The 21,697-nt window shown below is 29.7% G+C and overlaps 1 protein-coding gene and 1 long non-coding RNA gene across 5 annotated transcripts in view; both read right to left on the bottom strand.

Moving 5' to 3' along the window:
- LOC126747739 (phytanoyl-CoA dioxygenase, peroxisomal-like) overlaps nt 1-18,748 on the bottom strand; it is a 28,691-nt gene extending 9,943 nt beyond the window's left edge. Inside the window, exons 1-2 of the mRNA XM_050456539.1 lie at nt 18,507-18,748; nt 18,104-18,441 (exon numbers count right to left, since the gene is read on the bottom strand). Coding sequence (XP_050312496.1) covers nt 18,104-18,441; nt 18,507-18,725 — 557 coding nt within the window. The 5' untranslated portion in view covers nt 18,726-18,748. The remainder of the gene's footprint in view (nt 1-18,103; nt 18,442-18,506) is intronic.
- LOC126747740 (uncharacterized) lies at nt 55-16,616 on the bottom strand. 4 transcript variants are annotated; one of them, XR_007664362.1, is made up of 10 exons: nt 16,462-16,616; nt 15,937-16,111; nt 15,412-15,761; nt 14,012-14,536; nt 12,612-13,311; nt 7,536-9,286; nt 6,474-6,659; nt 5,085-5,598; nt 2,633-2,807; nt 55-357 (listed from the first exon to the last, which is right to left on the bottom strand). It is a non-coding gene; the product is annotated as an uncharacterized LOC126747740 (long non-coding RNA). The 4 variants fall into 4 exon arrangements; XR_007664361.1 differs by having other exon boundaries at nt 15,937-16,616; XR_007664363.1 differs by lacking the exon at nt 15,937-16,111.
- Nucleotides 18,749-21,697: the final 2,949 nt, after the last annotated feature.

Below are 21,697 nucleotides of genomic sequence, written 5' to 3'. Positions count from 1 at the left end.
TAGACACCTTTGATAATTTGCCATATTTTTGAAAATACCCCTGTAACTCTGGAAATTCCCAATTTTTTAATTTTTTTATAGATACATTTTTTATTCTAAATTAAATACCCTTTGCATCAATGCAATTTTCATGAAAATCGGTGGGAAATTAAGGGAACTGGTCCAGTTTACCTCTTAGACACCTTTGATAATTTGTCATATTTTTGAAAATACCCCTGTAACTCTGGAAATTCCCAATTTTTTAATTTTTTTATAGATACATTTTTGATTCTAAATTAAATACCCTTTGCATCAATGCAATTTTCATGAAAATCGGTGGGAAATTAAGGAAACTGGTCCAGTTTGCCTCTTATACACCTTCGATAATTTGCCATATTTTTGTAAATACCCCTGTAACTCTGGAAATTTCCAATTTTTTAATTTTTTTATAGATACATTTTTGATTCTAAATTAAATACCCTTTGCATCAATGCAATTTTCATGAAAATCGGTGGGAAATTAAGGAAACTGGTCCAGTTTGCCTCTTATACACCTTCGATAATTTGCCATATTTTTGTAAATACCCCTGTAACTCTGGAAATTTCCAATTTTTTAATTTTTTTATAGATACATTTTTGATTCTAAATTAAATACCCTTTGCATCAATGCAATTTTCATGAAAATCGGTGGGAAATTAAGGGAACTGGTCCAGTTTACCTCTTAGACACCTTTGATAATTTGCCATATTTTTGAAAATATCCCTGTAACTCTAGAAATTCCCAATTTTTTAATTTTTTTATAGATACATTTTTGATTCTAAATTAAATACCCTTTGCATCAATGCAATTTTCATGAAAATCGGTGGGAAATTAAGGGAACTGGTCCAGTTTACCTCTTAGACACCTTCGATAATTTGCCATATTTTTGAAAATATCCCTGTAACTCTAGAAATTCCCAATTTCTTAATTTTTTTATAGATACATTTTTGATTCTAAATTAAATACCCTTTGCATCAATGCAATTTTCATGAAAATCGGTGGGAAATTAAGGAAACTGGTCCAGTTTACCTCTTAGACACCTTTGATAATTTGCCATATTTTTGTAAATACCCCTGTAACTCTGGAAATTCCCAATTTTTTAATTTTTTTATAGATACATTTTTGATTCTAAATTAAATACCCTTTGCATCAATGCAATTTTCATGAAAATCGGTGGGAAATTAAGGAAACTGGTCCAGTTTACCTCTTAGACACCTTTGATAATTTGCCATATTTTTGTAAATACCCCTGTAACTCTGGAAATTTCCAATTTTTTAATTTTTTTATAGATACATTTTTGATTCTAAATTAAATACCCTTTGCATCAATGCAATTTTCATGAAAATCGGTGGGAAATTAAGGAAACTGGTCCAGTTTGCCTCTTATACACCTTCGATAATTTGCCATATTTTTGTAAATACCCCTGTAACTCTGGAAATTTCCAATTTTTTAATTTTTTTATAGATACATTTTTGATTCTAAATTAAATACCCTTTGCATCAATGCAATTTTCATGAAAATCGGTGGGAAATTAAGGAAACTGGTCCAGTTTACCTCTTAGACACCTTTGATAATTTGTCATATTTTTGAAAATACCCCTATAACTCTGGAAATTCCCAATTTTTTAATTTTTTTATAGATACATTTTTGATTCTAAATTAAATACCCTTTGCATCAATGCAATTTTCATGAAAATCGGTGGGAAATTAAGGAAACTGGTCCAGTTTACCTCTTAGACACCTTTGATAATTTGTCATATTTTTGAAAATACCCCTATAACTCTGGAAATTCCCAATTTTTTAATTTTTTTGTAGATACATTTTTGATTCTAAATTAAATACCCTTTGCATCAATGCAATTTTCATGAAAATCGGTGGGAAATTAAGGAAACTGGTCCAGTTTACCTCTTAGACACCTTTGATAATTTGTCATATTTTTGAAAATACCCCTATAACTCTGGAAATTCCCAATTTTTTAATTTTTTTATAGATACATTTTTGATTCTAAATTAAATACCCTTTGCATCAATGCAATTTTCATGAAAATCGGTGGGAAATTAAGGAAACTGGTCCAGTTTACCTCTTAGACACCTTCGATAATTTGTCATATTTTTGAAAATACCCCTGTAACTTTGAAAATTTCCAATTTTTAATATTTTTTGTAGATACATTTTTGATTCTAAATTAAATACCCTTTGCATCAATGCAATTTTCATGAAAATCGGTGGGAAATTAAGGGAACTGGTCCAGTTTACCTCTTAGACACCTTTGATAATTTGCCATATTTTTGAAAATATCCCTGTAACTCTAGAAATTCCCAATTTTTTAATTTTTTTATAGATACATTTTTGATTCTAAATTAAATACCCTTTGCATCAATGCAATTTTCATGAAAATCGGTGGGAAATTAAGGAAACTGGTCCAGTTTACCTCTTAGACACCTTTGATAATTTGCCATATTTTTGAAAATACCCCTGTAACTCTGGAAATTCCCAATTTTTTAATTTTTTTATAGATACATTTTTTATTCTAAATTAAATACCCTTTGCATCAATGCAATTTTCATGATAATCGGTGGGAAATTAAGGAAACTGGTCCAGTTTGCCTCTTATACACCTTCGATAATTTGCCATATTTTTGTAAATACCCCTGTAACTCTGGAAATTCCCAATTTTTTAATTTTTTTATAGATACATTTTTGATTCTAAATTAAATACCCTTTGCATCAATGCAATTTTCATGAAAATCGGTGGGAAATTAAGGGAACTGGTCCAGTTTACCTCTTAGACACCTTTGATAATTTGTCATATTTTTGAAAATACCCCTGTAACTCTGGAAATTCCCAATTTTTTAATTTTTTTATAGATACATTTTTTATTCTAAATTAAATACCCTTTGCATCAATGCAATTTTCATGAAAATCGGTGGGAAATTAAGGAAATTGGTCCAGTTTACCTCTTAGACACCTTTGATAATTTGTCATATTTTTGAAAATACCCCTATAACTCTGGAAATTCCCAATTTTTTAATTTTTTTATAGATACATTTTTGATTCTAAATTAAATACCCTTTGCATCAATGCAATTTTCATGAAAATCGGTGGGAAATTAAGGGAACTGGTCCAGTTTACCTCTTAGACACCTTTGATAATTTGCCATATTTTTGAAAATATCCCTGTAACTCTAGAAATTCCCAATTTTTTAATTTTTTTATAGATACATTTTTGATTCTAAATTAAATACCCTTTGCATCAATGCAATTTTTATGAAAATCGGTGGGAAATTAAGGGAACTGGTCCAGTTTACCTCTTAGACACCTTTGATAATTTGCCATATTTTTGAAAATATCCCTGTAACTCTAGAAATTCCCAATTTTTTAATTTTTTTATAGATACATTTTTGATTCTAAATTAAATACCCTTTGCATCAATGCAATTTTCATGAAAATCGGTGGGAAATTAAGGAAACTGGTCCAGTTTACCTCTTAGACACCTTTGATAATTTGCCATATTTTTGTAAATACCCCTGTAACTCTGGAAATTCCCAATTTTTTAATTTTTTTATAGATACATTTTTGATTCTAAATTAAATACCCTTTGCATCAATGCAATTTTCATGAAAATCGGTGGGAAATTAAGGAAACTGGTCCAGTTTACCTCTTAGACACCTTTGATAATTTGCCATATTTTTGTAAATACCCCTGTAACTCTGGAAATTCCCAATTTTTTAATTTTTTTATAGATACATTTTTGATTCTAAATTAAATACCCTTTGCATCAATGCAATTTTTCATGAAAATCGGTGGGAAATTAAGGGAACTGGTCCAGTTTACCTCTTAGACACCTTTGATAATTTGCCATATTTTTGAAAATACCCCTGTAACTCTGGAAATTCCCAATTTTTTAATTTTTTTATAGATACATTTTTGATTCTAAATTAAATACCCTTTGCATCAATGCAATTTTCATGAAAATCGGTGGGAAATTAAGGAAACTGGTCCAGTTTACCTCTTAGACACCTTTGATAATTTGCCATATTTTTGTAAATACCCCTGTAACTCTGGAAATTCCCAATTTTTTAATTTTTTTATAGATACATTTTTGATTCTAAATTAAATACCCTTTGCATCAATGCAATTTTTCATGAAAATCGGTGGGAAATTAAGGGAACTGGTCCAGTTTACCTCTTAGACACCTTCGATAATTTGTCATATTTTTGAAAATACCCCTGTAACTTTGAAAATTTCCAATTTTTAATATTTTTTGTAGATACATTTTTGATTCTAAATTAAATACCCTTTGCATCAATGCAATTTTCATGAAAATCGGTGGGAAATTAAGGAAACTGGTCCAGTTTACCTCTTAGACACCTTTGATAATTTGCCATATTTTTGTAAATACCCCTGTAACTCTGGAAATTCCCAATTTTTTAATTTTTTTATAGATACATTTTTGATTCTAAATTAAATACCCTTTGCATCAATGCAATTTTCATGAAAATCGGTGGGAAATTAAGGAAACTGGTCCAGTTTACCTCTTAGACACCTTTGATAATTTGCCATATTTTTGAAAATATCCCTGTAACTCTAGAAATTCCCAATTTTTTAATTTTTTTATAGATACATTTTTGATTCTAAATTAAATACCCTTTGCATCAATGCAATTTTCATGAAAATCGGTGGGAAATTAAGGAAACTGGTCCAGTTTACCTCTTAGACACCTTTGATAATTTGCCATATTTTTGTAAATACCCCTGTAACTCTGGAAATTCCCAATTTTTTAATTTTTTTATAGATACATTTTTGATTCTAAATTAAATACCCTTTGCATCAATGCAATTTTCATGAAAATCGGTGGGAAATTAAGGAAACTGGTCCAGTTTGCCTCTTACACACCTTCGATAATTTGCCATATTTTTGTAAATACCCCTGTAACTCTGGAAATTCCCAATTTTTTAATTTTTTTATAGATACATTTTTGATTCTAAATTAAATACCCTTTGCATCAATGCAATTTTCATGAAAATCGGTGGGAAATTAAGGAAACTGGTCCAGTTTGCCTCTTACACACCTTTGATAATTTGCCATATTTTTGAAAATATCCCTGTAACTCTAGAAATTCCCAATTTTTTAATTTTTTTATAGATACATTTTTGATTCTAAATTAAATACCCTTTGCATCAATGCAATTTTCATGAAAATCGGTGGGAAATTAAGGAAACTGGTCCAGTTTGCCTCTTACACACCTTCGATAATTTGCCATATTTTTGTAAATACCCCTGTAACTCTGGAAATTCCCAATTTTTTAATTTTTTTATAGATACATTTTTGATTCTAAATTAAATACCCTTTGCATCAATGCAATTTTCATGAAAATCGGTGGGAAATTAAGGGAACTGGTCCAGTTTACCTCTTAGACACCTTTGATAATTTGTCATATTTTTGAAAATACCCCTGTAACTCTGGAAATTCCCAATTTTTTAATTTTTTTATAGATACATTTTTGATTCTAAATTAAATACCCTTTGCATCAATGCAATTTTCATGAAAATCGGTGGGAAATTAAGGGAACTGGTCCAGTTTACCTCTTATACACCTTTGATAATTTGCCATATTTTTGAAAATACCCCTGTAACTCTGGAAATTCCCAATTTTTTAATTTTTTTATAGATACATTTTTTATTCTAAATTAAATACCCTTTGCATCAATGCAATTTTCATGAAAATCGGTGGGAAATTAAGGAAACTGGTCCAGTTTGCCTCTTATACACCTTCGATAATTTGCCATATTTTTGTAAATACCCCTGTAACTCTGGAAATTCCCAATTTTTTAATTTTTTTATAGATACATTTTTGATTCTAAATTAAATACCCTTTGCATCAATGCAATTTTCATGAAAATCGGTGGGAAATTAAGGGAACTGGTCCAGTTTACCTCTTAGACACCTTTGATAATTTGTCATATTTTTGAAAATACCCCTGTAACTCTGGAAATTCCCAATTTTTTAATTTTTTTATAGATACATTTTTGATTCTAAATTAAATACCCTTTGCATCAATGCAATTTTCATGAAAATCGGTGGGAAATTAAGGGAACTGGTCCAGTTTGCCTCTTAGACACCTTCGATAATTTGCCATATTTTTGTAAATACCCCTGTAACTCTGGAAATTCCCAATTTTTTAATTTTTTTATAGATACATTTTTTATTCTAAATTAAATACCCTTTGCATCAATGCAATTTTCATGAAAATCGGTGGGAAATTAAGTAAACTGGTCCAGTTTAACTCTTAGACACCTTCGATAATTTGCCATATTTTTGTAAATACCCCTGTAACTCTGGAAATTCCCAATTTTTAATATTTTTTGTAGATACATTTTTGATTCTAAATTAAATATCCTTTGCATCAATGCAATTTTCATGAAAATCGGTGGGAAATTAAGGGAACTGGTCCAGTTTACCTCTTAGACACCTTTGATAATTTGCCATATTTTTGAAAATATCCCTGTAACTCTAGAAATTCCCAATTTTTTAATTTTTTTATAGATACATTTTTGATTCTAAATTAAATACCCTTTGCATCAATGCAATTTTCATGAAAATCGGTGGGAAATTAAGGAAACTGGTCCAGTTTACCTCTTAGACACCTTTGATAATTTGCCATATTTTTGTAAATACCCCTGTAACTCTGGAAATTCCCAATTTTTTAATTTTTTTATAGATACATTTTTGATTCTAAATTAAATACCCTTTGCATCAATGCAATTTTTCATGAAAATCGGTGGGAAATTAAGGGAACTGGTCCAGTTTACCTCTTAGACACCTTCGATAATTTGTCATATTTTTGAAAATACCCCTGTAACTTTGAAAATTTCCAATTTTTAATATTTTTTGTAGATACATTTTTGATTCTAAATTAAATACCCTTTGCATCAATGCAATTTTCATGAAAATCGGTGGGAAATTAAGGAAACTGGTCCAGTTTACCTCTTAGACACCTTTGATAATTTGCCATATTTTTGTAAATACCCCTGTAACTCTGGAAATTCCCAATTTTTTAATTTTTTTATAGATACATTTTTGATTCTAAATTAAATACCCTTTGCATCAATGCAATTTTCATGAAAATCGGTGGGAAATTAAGGAAACTGGTCCAGTTTGCCTCTTACACACCTTCGATAATTTGCCATATTTTTGTAAATACCCCTGTAACTCTGGAAATTCCCAATTTTTTAATTTTTTTATAGATACATTTTTGATTCTAAATTAAATACCCTTTGCATCAATGCAATTTTCATGAAAATCGTTGGGAAATTAAGGAAACTGGTCCAGTTTGCCTCTTACACACCTTCGATAATTTGCCATATTTTTGTAAATACCCCTGTAACTCTGGAAATTCCCAATTTTTTAATTTTTTTATAGATACATTTTTGATTCTAAATTAAATACCCTTTGCATCAATGCAATTTTCATGAAAATCGGTGGGAAATTAAGGGAACTGGTCCAGTTTACCTCTTAGACACCTTTGATAATTTGCCATATTTTTGAAAATATCCCTGTAACTCTAGAAATTCCCAATTTTTTAATTTTTTTATAGATACATTTTTGATTCTAAATTAAATACCCTTTGCATCAATGCAATTTTCATGAAAATCGGTGGGAAATTAAGGAAACTGGTCCAGTTTGCCTCTTACACACCTTTGATAATTTGCCATATTTTTGTAAATACCCCTGTAACTCTGGAAATTCCCAATTTTTTAATTTTTTTATAGATACATTTTTGATTCTAAATTAAATACCCTTTGCATCAATGCAATTTTTCATGAAAATCGGTGGGAAATTAAGGGAACTGGTCCAGTTTACCTCTTAGACACCTTCGATAATTTGTCATATTTTTGAAAATACCCCTGTAACTTTGAAAATTTCCAATTTTTAATATTTTTTGTAGATACATTTTTGATTCTAAATTAAATACCCTTTGCATCAATGCAATTTTCATGAAAATCGGTGGGAAATTAAGGAAACTGGTCCAGTTTGCCTCTTACACACCTTCGATAATTTGCCATATTTTTGAAAATATCCCTGTAACTCTAGAAATTCCCAATTTTTTAATTTTTTTATAGATACATTTTTGATTCTAAATTAAATACCCTTTGCATTAATGCAATTTTCATGAAAATCGGTGGGAAATTAAGGAAACTGGTCCAGTTTGCCTCTTACACACCTTTGATAATTTGCCATATTTTTGTAAATACCCCTGTAACTCTGGAAATTCCCAATTTTTTAATTTTTTTATAGATACATTTTTGATTCTAAATTAAATACCCTTTGCATCAATGCAATTTTCATGAAAATCGGTGGGAAATTAAGGAAACTGGTCCAGTTTGCCTCTTACACACCTTCGATAATTTGCCATATTTTTGTAAATACCCCTGTAACTCTGGAAATTCCCAATTTTTTAATTTTTTTATAGATACATTTTTGATTCTAAATTAAATACCCTTTGCATCAATGCAATTTTCATGAAAATCGGTGGGAAATTAAGGGAACTGGTCCAGTTTACCTCTTAGACACCTTCGATAATTTGTCATATTTTTGAAAATACCCCTGTAACTTTGAAAATTTCCAATTTTTAATATTTTTTGTAGATACATTTTTGATTCTAAATTAAATACCCTTTGCATCAATGCAATTTTCATGAAAATCGGTGGGAAATTAAGGAAACTGGTCCAGTTTACCTCTTATACACCTTTGATAATTTGCCATATTTTTGAAAATACCCCTGTAACTCTGGAAATTCCCAATTTTTTAATTTTTTTATAGATACATTTTTGATTCTAAATTAAATACCCTTTGCATCAATGCAATTTTCATGAAAATCGGTGGGAAATTAAGGAAACTGGTCCAGTTTACCTCTTATACACCTTTGATAATTTGCCATATTTTTGAAAATACCCCTGTAACTCTGGAAATTCCCAATTTTTTAATTTTTTTATAGATACATTTTTTATTCTAAATTAAATACCCTTTGCATCAATGCAATTTTCATGAAAATCGGTGGGAAATTAAGGAAACTGGTCCAGTTTACCTCTTATACACCTTTGATAATTTGCCATATTTTTGAAAATACCCCTGTAACTCTGGAAATTCCCAATTTTTTAATTTTTTTATAGATACATTTTTGATTCTAAATTAAATACCCTTTGCATCAATGCAATTTTCATGAAAATCGGTGGGAAATTAAGGGAACTGGTCCAGTTTACCTCTTAGACACCTTTGATAATTTGTCATATTTTTGAAAATACCCCTGTAACTCTGGAAATTCCCAATTTTTTAATTTTTTTATAGATACATTTTTGATTCTAAATTAAATACCCTTTGCATCAATGCAATTTTCATGAAAATCGGTGGGAAATTAAGGGAACTGGTCCAGTTTACCTCTTATACACCTTTGATAATTTGCCATATTTTTGAAAATACCCCTGTAACTCTGGAAATTCCCAATTTTTTAATTTTTTTATAGATACATTTTTTATTCTAAATTAAATACCCTTTGCATCAATGCAATTTTCATGAAAATCGGTGGGAAATTAAGGAAACTGGTCCAGTTTGCCTCTTATACACCTTCGATAATTTGCCATATTTTTGTAAATACCCCTGTAACTCTGGAAATTCCCAATTTTTTAATTTTTTTATAGATACATTTTTGATTCTAAATTAAATACCCTTTGCATCAATGCAATTTTCATGAAAATCGGTGGGAAATTAAGGGAACTGGTCCAGTTTACCTCTTAGACACCTTTGATAATTTGTCATATTTTTGAAAATACCCCTGTAACTCTGGAAATTCCCAATTTTTTAATTTTTTTATAGATACATTTTTGATTCTAAATTAAATACCCTTTGCATCAATGCAATTTTCATGAAAATCGGTGGGAAATTAAGGGAACTGGTCCAGTTTACCTCTTAGACACCTTTGATAATTTGTCATATTTTTGAAAATACCCCTGTAACTCTGGAAATTCCCAATTTTTTAATTTTTTTATAGATACATTTTTGATTCTAAATTAAATACCCTTTGCATCAATGCAATTTTCATGAAAATCGGTGGGAAATTAAGGGAACTGGTCCAGTTTACCTCTTAGACACCTTTGATAATTTGTCATATTTTTGAAAATACCCCTGTAACTCTGGAAATTCCCAATTTTTTAATTTTTTTATAGATACATTTTTTATTCTAAATTAAATACCCTTTGCATCAATGCAATTTTCATGAAAATCGGTGGGAAATTAAGGAAACTGGTCCAGTTTGCCTCTTATACACCTTCGATAATTTGCCATATTTTTGTAAATACCCCTGTAACTCTGGAAATTCCCAATTTTTTAATTTTTTTATAGATACATTTTTGATTCTAAATTAAATACCCTTTGCATCAATGCAATTTTCATGAAAATCGGTGGGAAATTAAGGGAACTGGTCCAGTTTGCCTCTTAGACACCTTCGATAATTTGCCATATTTTTGTAAATACCCCTGTAACTCTGGAAATTCCCAATTTTTTAATTTTTTTATAGATACATTTTTTATTCTAAATTAAATACCCTTTGCATCAATGCAATTTTCATGAAAATCGGTGGGAAATTAAGGAAACTGGTCCAGTTTAACTCTTAGACACCTTCGATAATTTGCCATATTTTTGTAAATACCCCTGTAACTCTGGAAATTCCCAATTTTTAATATTTTTTGTAGATACATTTTTGATTCTAAATTAAATATCCTTTGCATCAATGCAATTTTCATGAAAATCGGTGGGAAATTAAGGAAACTGGTCCAGTTTACCTCTTACACACCTTCGATAATTTGCCATATTTTTGTAAATACCCCTGTAACTCTGGAAATTCCCAATTTTTTAATTTTTTTATAGATACATTTTTGATTCTAAATTAAATACCCTTTGCATCAATGCAATTTTCATGAAAATCGGTGGGAAATTAAGGAAACTGGTCCAGTTTACCTCTTAGACACCTTTGATAATTTGTCATATTTTTGAAAATACCCCTATAACTCTGGAAATTCCCAATTTTTTAATTTTTTTATAGATACATTTTTGATTCTAAATTAAATACCCTTTGCATCAATGCAATTTTCATGAAAATCGGTGGGGAATTAAGGAAACTGGTCCAGTTTACCTCTTACACACCTTCGATAATTTGCCATATTTTTGTAAATACCCCTGTAACTCTGGAAATTCCCAATTTTTTAATTTTTTTATAGATACATTTTTGATTCTAAATTAAATACCCTTTGCATCAATGCAATTTTCATGAAAATCGGTGGGAAATTAAGGAAACTGGTCCAGTTTACCTCTTAGACACCTTTGATAATTTGTCATATTTTTGAAAATACCCCTATAACTCTGGAAATTCCCAATTTTTTAATTTTTTTATAGATACATTTTTGATTCTAAATTAAATACCCTTTGCATCAATGCAATTTTCATGAAAATCGGTGGGAAATTAAGGAAACTGGTCCAGTTTGCCTCTTACACACCTTCGATAATTTGCCATATTTTTGTAAATACCCCTGTAACTCTGGAAATTCCCAATTTTTTAATTTTTTTATAGATACATTTTTGATTCTAAATTAAATACCCTTTGCATCAATGCAATTTTCATGAAAATCGGTGGGAAATTAAGGAAACTGGTCCAGTTTACCTCTTAGACACCTTTGATAATTTGTCATATTTTTGAAAATACCCCTATAACTCTGGAAATTCCCAATTTTTTAATTTTTTTATAGATACATTTTTGATTCTAAATTAAATACCCTTTGCATCAATGCAATTTTCATGAAAATCGGTGGGAAATTAAGGAAACTGGTCCAGTTTGCCTCTTACACACCTTCGATAATTTGCCATATTTTTGTAAATACCCCTGTAACTCTGGAAATTCCCAATTTTTTAATTTTTTTATAGATACATTTTTGATTCTAAATTAAATACCCTTTGCATCAATGCAATTTTCATGAAAATCGGTGGGAAATTAAGGAAACTGGTCCAGTTTGCCTCTTACACACCTTTGATAATTTGCCATATTTTTGTAAATACCCCTGTAACTCTGGAAATTCCCAATTTTTTAATTTTTTTATAGATACATTTTTGATTCTAAATTAAATACCCTTTGCATCAATGCAATTTTCATGAAAATCGGTGGGAAATTAAGGGAACTGGTCCAGTTTACCTCTTAGACACCTTTGATAATTTGTCATATTTTTGAAAATACCCCTGTAACTCTGGAAATTCCCAATTTTTTAATTTTTTTATAGATACATTTTTGATTCTAAATTAAATACCCTTTGCATCAATGCAATTTTCATGAAAATCGGTGGGAAATTAAGGGAACTGGTCCAGTTTACCTCTTATACACCTTTGATAATTTGCCATATTTTTGAAAATACCCCTGTAACTCTGGAAATTCCCAATTTTTTAATTTTTTTATAGATACATTTTTTATTCTAAATTAAATACCCTTTGCATCAATGCAATTTTCATGAAAATCGGTGGGAAATTAAGGGAACTGGTCCAGTTTGCCTCTTAGACACCTTCGATAATTTGCCATATTTTTGAAAATACCCCTGTAACTCTGGAAATTCCCAATTTTTTAATTTTTTTATAGATACATTTTTGATTCTAAATTAAATACCCTTTGCATCAATGCAATTTTCATGAAAATCGGTGGGAAATTAAGGGAACTGGTCCAGTTTACCTCTTAGACACCTTTGATAATTTGCCATATTTTTGAAAATATCCCTGTAACTCTAGAAATTCCCAATTTTTTAATTTTTTTATAGATACATTTTTGATTCTAAATTAAATACCCTTTGCATCAATGCAATTTTCATGAAAATCGGTGGGAAATTAAGGAAACTGGTCCAGTTTACCTCTTAGACACCTTTGATAATTTGCCATATTTTTGTAAATACCCCTGTAACTCTGGAAATTCCCAATTTTTTAATTTTTTTATAGATACATTTTTGATTCTAAATTAAATACCCTTTGCATCAATGCAATTTTCATGAAAATCGGTGGGAAATTAAGGGAACTGGTCCAGTTTGCCTCTTAGACACCTTCGATAATTTGCCATATTTTTGAAAATACCCCTGTAACTCTGGAAATTCCCAATTTTTTAATTTTTTTATAGATACATTTTTGATTCTAAATTAAATACCCTTTGCATCAATGCAATTTTCATGAAAATCGGTGGGAAATTAAGGAAACTGGTCCAGTTTACCTCTTAGACACCTTTGATAATTTGTCATATTTTTGAAAATACCCCTGTAACTCTGGAAATTCCCAATTTTTTAATTTTTTTATAGATACATTTTTGATTCTAAATTAAATACCCTTTGCATCAATGCAATTTTCATGAAAATCGGTGGGAAATTAAGGGAACTGGTCCAGTTTGCCTCTTAGACACCTTCGATAATTTGCCATATTTTTGTAAATACCCCTGTAACTCTGGAAATTCCCAATTTTTTAATTTTTTTATAGATACATTTTTGATTCTAAATTAAATACCCTTTGCATCAATGCAATTTTCATGAAAATCGGTGGGAAATTAAGGAAACTGGTCCAGTTTACCTCTTACACACCTTCGATAATTTGCCATATTTTTGTAAATACCCCTATAACTCTGGAAATTCCCAATTTTTTAATTTTTTTATAGATACATTTTTGATTCTAAATTAAATACCCTTTGCATCAATGCAATTTTCATGAAAATCGGTGGGAAATTAAGGAAACTGGTCCAGTTTGCCTCTTAGACACCTTCGATAATTTGCCATATTTTTGTAAATACCCCTGTAACTCTGGAAATTCCCAATTTTTTAATTTTTTTATAGATACATTTTTGATTCTAAATTAAATACCCTTTGCATCAATGCAATTTTCATGAAAATCGGTGGGAAATTAAGGGAACTGGTCCAGTTTACCTCTTAGACACCTTTGATAATTTGCCATATTTTTGAAAATACCCCTGTAACTCTGGAAATTCCCAATTTTTTAATTTTTTTATAGATACATTTTTGATTCTAAATTAAATACCCTTTGCATCAATGCAATTTTCATGAAAATCGGTGGGAAATTAAGGGAACTGGTCCAGTTTACCTCTTAGACACCTTTGATAATTTGCCATATTTTTGAAAATACCCCTGTAACTCTGGAAATTCCCAATTTTTTAATTTTTTTATAGATACATTTTTGATTCTAAATTAAATACCCTTTGCATCAATGCAATTTTCATGAAAATCGGTGGGAAATTAAGGAAACTGGTCCAGTTTGCCTCTTACACACCTTCGATAATTTGCCATATTTTTGTAAATACCCCTGTAACTCTGGAAATTCCCAATTTTTTAATTTTTTTATAGATACATTTTTGATTCTAAATTAAATACCCTTTGCATCAATGCAATTTTCATGAAAATCGGTGGGAAATTAAGGAAACTGGTCCAGTTTACCTCTTAGACACCTTTGATAATTTGCCATATTTTTGAAAATACCCCTGTAACTCTGGAAATTCCCAATTTTTTAATTTTTTTGTAGATACATTTATTATTCTAAATTAAAAACCCTTTGCATCAATGCAATTTTCATGAAAATCGGTGGGAAATTAAGGAAACTGGTCCAGTTTACCTCTTAGACACCTTTGATAATTTGCCATATTTTTGAAAATACCCCTGTAACTCTGGAAATTCCCAATTTTTTAATTTTTTTGTAGATACATTTATTATTCTAAATTAAAAACCCTTTGCATCAATGCAATTTTCATGAAAATCGGTGGGAAATTAAGGAAACTGGTCCAGTTTGCCTCTTACACACCTTCGATAATTTGCCATATTTTTGTAAATACCCCTGTAACTCTGGAAATTCCCAATTTTTTAATTTTTTTATAGATACATTTTTGATTCTAAATTAAATACCCTTTGCATCAATGCAATTTTCATGAAAATCGGTGGGAAATTAAGGAAACTGGTCCAGTTTACCTCTTAGACACCTTTGATAATTTGCCATATTTTTGAAAATATCCCTGTAACTCTAGAAATTCCCAATTTTTTAATTTTTTTATAGATACATTTTTGATTCTAAATTAAAAACCCTTTGCATCAATGCAATTTTCATGAAAATCGGTGGGAAATTAAGGAAACTGGTCCAGTTTACCTCTTAGACACCTTTGATAATTTGCCATATTTTTGAAAATACCCCTGTAACTCTGGAAATTCCCAATTTTTCAATTTTTTTGTAGATACATTTATTATTCTAAATTAAAAACCCTTTGCATCAATGCAATTTTCATGAAAATCGGTGGGAAATTAAGGGAACTGGTCCAGTTTACCTCTTAGACACCTTTGATAATTTGCCATATTTTTGTAAATACCCCTGTAACTCTGGAAATTCCCAATTTTTTAATTTTTTTATAGATACATTTTTGATTCTAAATTAAATACCCTTTGCATCAATGCAATTTTCATGAAAATCGGTGGGAAATTAAGGAAACTGGTCCAGTTTGCCTCTTACACACCTTCGATAATTTGCCATATTTTTGTAAATACCCCTGTAACTCTGGAAATTCCCAATTTTTTAATTTTTTTATAGATACATTTTTGATTCTAAATTAAATACCCTTTGCATCAATGCAATTTTCATGAAAATCGGTGGGAAATTAAGGAAACTGGTCCAGTTTACCTCTTAGACACCTTTGATAATTTGCCATATTTTTGAAAATACCCCTGTAACTCTGGAAATTCCCAATTTTTTAATTTTTTTGTAGATACATTTATTATTCTAAATTAAAAACCCTTTGCATCAATGCAATTTTCATGAAAATCGGTGGGAAATTAAGGAAACTGGTCCAGTTTACCTCTTAGACACCTTTGATAATTTGCCATATTTTTGAAAATACCCCTGTAACTCTGGAAATTCCCAATTTTTTAATTTTTTTATAGATACATTTTTGATTCTAAATTAAATACCCTTTGCATCAATGCAATTTTCATGAAAATCGGTGGGAAATTAAGGAAACTGGTCCAGTTTACCTCTTAGACACCTTTGATAATTTGCCATATTTTTGAAAATATCCCTGTAACTCTAGAAATTCCCAATTTTTTAATTTTTTTATAGATACATTTTTGATTCTAAATTAAAAACCCTTTGCATCAATGCAATTTTCATGAAAATCGGTGGGAAATTAAGGAAACTGGTCCAGTTTACCTCTTAGACACCTTTGATAATTTGCCATATTTTTGAAAATACCCCTGTAACTCTGGAAATTCCCAATTTTTTAATTTTTTTGTAGATACATTTATTATTCTAAATTAAAAACCCTTTGCATCAATGCAATTTTCATGAAAATCGGTGGGAAATTAAGGGAACTGGTCCAGTTTACCTCTTAGACACCTTTGATAATTTGTCATATTTTTGAAAATACCCCTGTAACTCTGGAAATTCCCAATTTTTTAATTTTTTTATAGATACATTTTTGATTCTAAATTAAATACCCTTTGCATCAATGCAATTTTCATGAAAATCGGTGGGAAATTAAGGAAACTGGTGCAGTTTACCTCTTAGACACCTTTGATAATTTGTCATATTTTTGAAAATACCCCTGTAACTCTGGAAATTCCCAATTTTTTAATTTTTTTATAGATACATTTTTGATTCTAAATTAAATACCCTTTGCATCAATGCAATTTTCGTGAAAATCGGTTGGAAATTAAAGGAACTGGTCAAGCAATCTCTGATGATGGGTTTGGCATATGAAACGTCTTTCTGGTTAAAAGATTTTTCAAGAAAGAGGTTTTTCCCCAAAAATATTTTTTCTTTAATTTTTCAATAAATTGTTGCTAACAATGAGACCCCTGTTTATAACTTTTACTGAACTTTCGATAGGAGGGTTGATGAATTATGAGATTTAATGTGTTTAATTTTTTTTTAGAGGAAGTCGCAGGCATTTTGTTGGATACGAGACCGGGAGTCTGGACCTGGAAGTCATCGGGCTGGGGACCTGGATCGGAACAGGTGAGAGAAACTTTTTTTTTAAAATCTATTGGAATATTTGTATGTATTTATTTATTTAATTTGAAATTTATTAAGACCCCTTTTTACTGCAGTTCAATTTTAATATTTTATGTTTTTTCCATTCAGAAGCAGCTGTACTGGAAAGGACACAGAGCAGGAATCTGGATATGGAGCTGGGATATTGAAAATAAGGCTGAGGATTGGATAGGCACAGGTGAGTTGATTCTCTTAATTTATCGAATTATTAAAATTTATATGATGATTTATTTGTTATTGTTTTATTTTATATTAAAAACCCTTTTTTTTATGAACGAGTTTTTATGATAATCGGTTGGAAATTAGCAGGGAATTTTTCGCGGATTTTCCCTTGGATATTCATCAATCTGGACACACTTCAGATTATTTCGTTTTACTCTGCAATTTTCCAGTTTTCTTAAATTTCCATAAATACACTTTTTGTTCCAAATTAAAGACCCTTTCCTTAGAGCCAATTTTCATGAAAATCGGTGAAAAATTGAGGGAGTTATCGCAGTTTTGGACTTGTGGACACTCTTGTCAACCACTTTGGAAAGTTCTTTCTTCCTTAACTCAAAAACAGTTGAGTTTATGACATTTTTTGTAGAGACATTTTTCGTTTGGAATCGAAAATTGTTTCTTGTTACCAATTTTCACGAAAATTTTTGGAAAATTACAGAAAATATTTCAGTTTTTCCCTTAGACATTCATTTGTTTAGACACATTTTTTGATATTGTCTTTTGCTATGATATTTTGTTGTAAATTAAAAACCCTTTACTTGGTGTGCATTTTCATGAAAATCTGTGGGAAATTGAGGAGGTTTTTTCCTTAAGATACTCATTAGTTTGGCACAAATTTCACTTTTACTCAAAAATTGTTCAATTTTTCAAAATTTTCATAGATACACTTTTTGTTTAAATTTCAAGACCGCTTTCAATTGAGCCAGTTTTCATCAAAATTGGTGAAAAATTAAACGATTCTACCCTCTTTTCCCCTCGCACTCACCTGTACAAACTGCCGTTGTCCCCCATCACCTCCTTCTCGGGCAGCGGCCCCAATTTATGGCTGCCCGGATACACGCACAGTCCCCCGTTTTCCGGGTTCGTGTCCTCCATGTGAATGAACGCGGCCACCATCGTGTGGTTCCGGTGGGGGAAGTAGTGGTAGTCCTGGTGCATGAGGAACGGCGCCCCTTTTTCGGGGGGCTTGATGTGCGCTTTGGTGTGGTGCAGCAGGATGTTGGGGCTCCCCACCACGTCCTCGAGTGCGTCCAGGAACTTCTGGTGGAGCAGCAGCCGCGTGAACACCCCGCTGTGCATTTGGAGGTTATGGATCGACTTCACCTGCGGGTTTCATTTGTTTGTGATCAATTGTTTTGCAGAAGGGCGATGGGGGAGGGAGGACTTACGGATATCTGGAGGCCCTTGGAGGCCTTTTGCATTTCCGTGCCCTGCCACACGCCCTCCAGGTTGCTGTTCTGTTCATTCTCTTTGCGCTGAAAGAGGGCGTTGTACTCGCGATGGATCTCCTCGAACTCCTCGTCGGTGAACACGTCACTCAACTGGATGAAACCGTTTCGCTCGTAGAATTCTTTTTGTTCGGGCGTGAGGAGTTTTAAGGGCGCCATCTTGGGTTAAACTGAAATTTCTCGTTGTTGCGTCGAAGGTTTTTATCATCTGCCCCCGCTGACGAGGGGTTGCATAATCGGGCCTGAGCACGGGGGTCAACCGATTGCGTGATAACCGTGAACTTGTAGTCTATACGTGCGTCAATCGATAAAAACTCGTTTTTAAAAAAAATAACAATTTTTTATTTATTTCTGGAATTTTTTTACACTTTTTTGGATAATATTTTTCTAATCTAGATTTATTTCTTTTTTGTTACAGAGGAAAAAGCAGTGGCGTTCCGTCGATGTGCCCTGGGGTGAGTTTTTGAATTTTACTCATAACCAATATACATGTTGGTGCTTTTTTTTTATAGCGGTTTTTAGGTGCATTTTAAAATAGATCGGACCAATTGACCTACAGCCATTTTTTTTTCATTTAATTCACCAGTTAATCATTTGTAATCATCGTAATTTTCAGGTCAACTGTACTTGATTGATTGTTCTTGTTTTTACATAAATTTTCAATGTTAAACTCAAATTTTCGGCAAAGTATGTCAATTGGTTTTGATTTTAATTTGGTTTTTAATTGTCAAAATTTAATTTAAAAATTTTTTAAATTGAAACTTAAATTTAAATTAAATTGTTTGTTAAATGTCAAAATTTAAGTCACATTTTTTTAAAAGATATTTCTAAAAAAACATATTTTTCATAATATATCGGATCAATTAACTTCTAATATATACTATAACTAATATATCGGAGCAATCAATTTTCTTTAATTAATTTATTACATATTCAATTATAATTGTAATAATTTTCATATAATTTTTTTTTTGATTTCATTATTTCTTCTTTAATTTAATTTAAGTCAAAGTTAAACTGTAATTTTTCAAAAAACTTAATTCTGATATTTCAAAATTCACTAATTGATCTTGATTTAATTTTTTTTCACATTTTATTTCCTTAACTTATACATTTAAAATGCACCTATAATTTTATGTCATTTGTACTTAATAAAGTTTGTTTATATCTCCAAAGGTAATTTTTATTTATTAATTAAATAACAACCCTAAAAAAAACATATTTCTTAAAATATAACAGGACCAATTGACTGGTTGCAAGTCAATTGTTTATTTTATTTCTTATATATTCATTTACAATCAGAATTTTTTAAAAAGTTAATTCATTATTAATTATAGTTTAACTACTTTTTGTCATATTTACAACAATTATTTGCATTTTTTTTATTTTATTATTTAAAATAATTTTTTTTTAATTTCCCAAATTAAATTATTAATTTTTAAGTGAAACAACAGAAAAAAAACATTTTTTAAAATATATTAGACCAAAATTGACACAAAGTCACACAATAAAAACACAAAGTCACTGTCTTACAACATGTAATTTAACGGGCTACACGTCTTTCGCTTTAAACCTAATTTATTTATGTACTGTGAAGTGTGTGGATGGCTTCTAAAGACCTGATGATGCTCTAACTAGAGCGAAACACGTGTAGCCCGTTAAATTACATGTTGTGTGACCGTGACTTTGTGTTTTTATTTGTTTTTCGTCAATTTTGTATGTTGGTCTCTTAGAGAAGAATGGATGAGATTTTTGGATATTAGACCAGTTGACTTGCAACCTATTTTGTTTTATTTCTAATTTTCTCATTTTGTTTCTAACATACTTTTTTCTGTCAATTGTACTTGATTAAATTGTTTTAGATTTCTAAAGTTAAACTTTAATTATTAATTAAATGACATCTCTAGAAAAAAAAATCTTAAAATATGTCATACTTGCAAATGTTTTATTATTTTATTTCTAATTTATTCAATTATAATTCGCAATATTTGTGAGTCAATTCCACTTAATGTTATAATTTTTCTTTAATTATTAAAGCTAAACTTTAAATGTTGTTATTTTCATATCAATTGTTCTTGATTTTTCTTTGTTTTTGAATTCTCAATTAAAAATTCTAATTTTTTCAAAATATGTCAATTGGTCTTGTTTATATTTTTTGAACTTAAAAACTTAAACTTAACTATTAGGTGACATCTCCAGAGAAGAAGAGATTATTAGAATATAACGGACCAGTTAACTTGCGACCTTATTTAATTTATTTCTTATTAATCTATTTCTTAATAATTTATAATCAACAAATTTTTAATGAACTTGTCCCTGATTTATTTATTTTTTTAAATCTTTAAAGTTAAAATTTATCAATTAACATATATCAAATCCGTTCCAACTTGCAACCTCTTTTCTTTCATATCTAATTATTTATTTATTAAATTTTTTTTGAAATTATTAAATGTAATTTTTTAAATATCAATTGTTCTTGATTTTTCTTAAATTTATTTAATTTAACTTTAATTTTTGCCAAGAAACGTCTACAGAAAAAATATCGGTGACTTGACTTTCAGCCTTTTTTTTATTATATTCGAACATCTATAAGAGATTCATTCATATAAAATTTTATTCATTCATAATAAATTAATTTCATATCAATTGGACTTGATTTTAATTTGATTTTTTTCCTAAAATCTCTATTAAAAAAAAATTATAAAAATATATTAGACCTATTAACTTGCAACTTTCTTTATTTGATTTCCAAAAAAAATATATAATTTATATACATTTATTTATTAATTGTACTTGATTCACATTTTTCAAAATGAAACTTAAAATATATTTCCAAAAAATAAACATATATCAATTGATTTTCCTCATTTTATTTCTAATGTATTAATTATCCAATAATTTTCATATCAGTTGTTCTTGATTTAAATTTTTAGAAAGATAAACTCTATTTTTTGACAAAACAACTCACTGCCTAAAAAAAATTGTTTTTTAATATAAATGAATCCAATTGATTTGAAATTAATTCATTAATAAAAGGCGCATAATATTTATGTTAACTGGTCCCGATTTTAATTTTTTTTTCTAAATTGACTTGCGGCTTTTTCCCTTTAATTTAATCATAATTATTTCTT

The sequence above is a fragment of the Anthonomus grandis genome, chromosome 19 (assembly GCF_022605725.1).
Source record: "Anthonomus grandis grandis chromosome 19, icAntGran1.3, whole genome shotgun sequence".
Lineage (NCBI taxonomy): Eukaryota > Metazoa > Arthropoda > Insecta > Coleoptera > Curculionidae > Anthonomus > Anthonomus grandis.
Note: the sequence above shows the minus strand (reverse complement) of the source record. Positions and strands in the feature narration are given on the sequence as shown.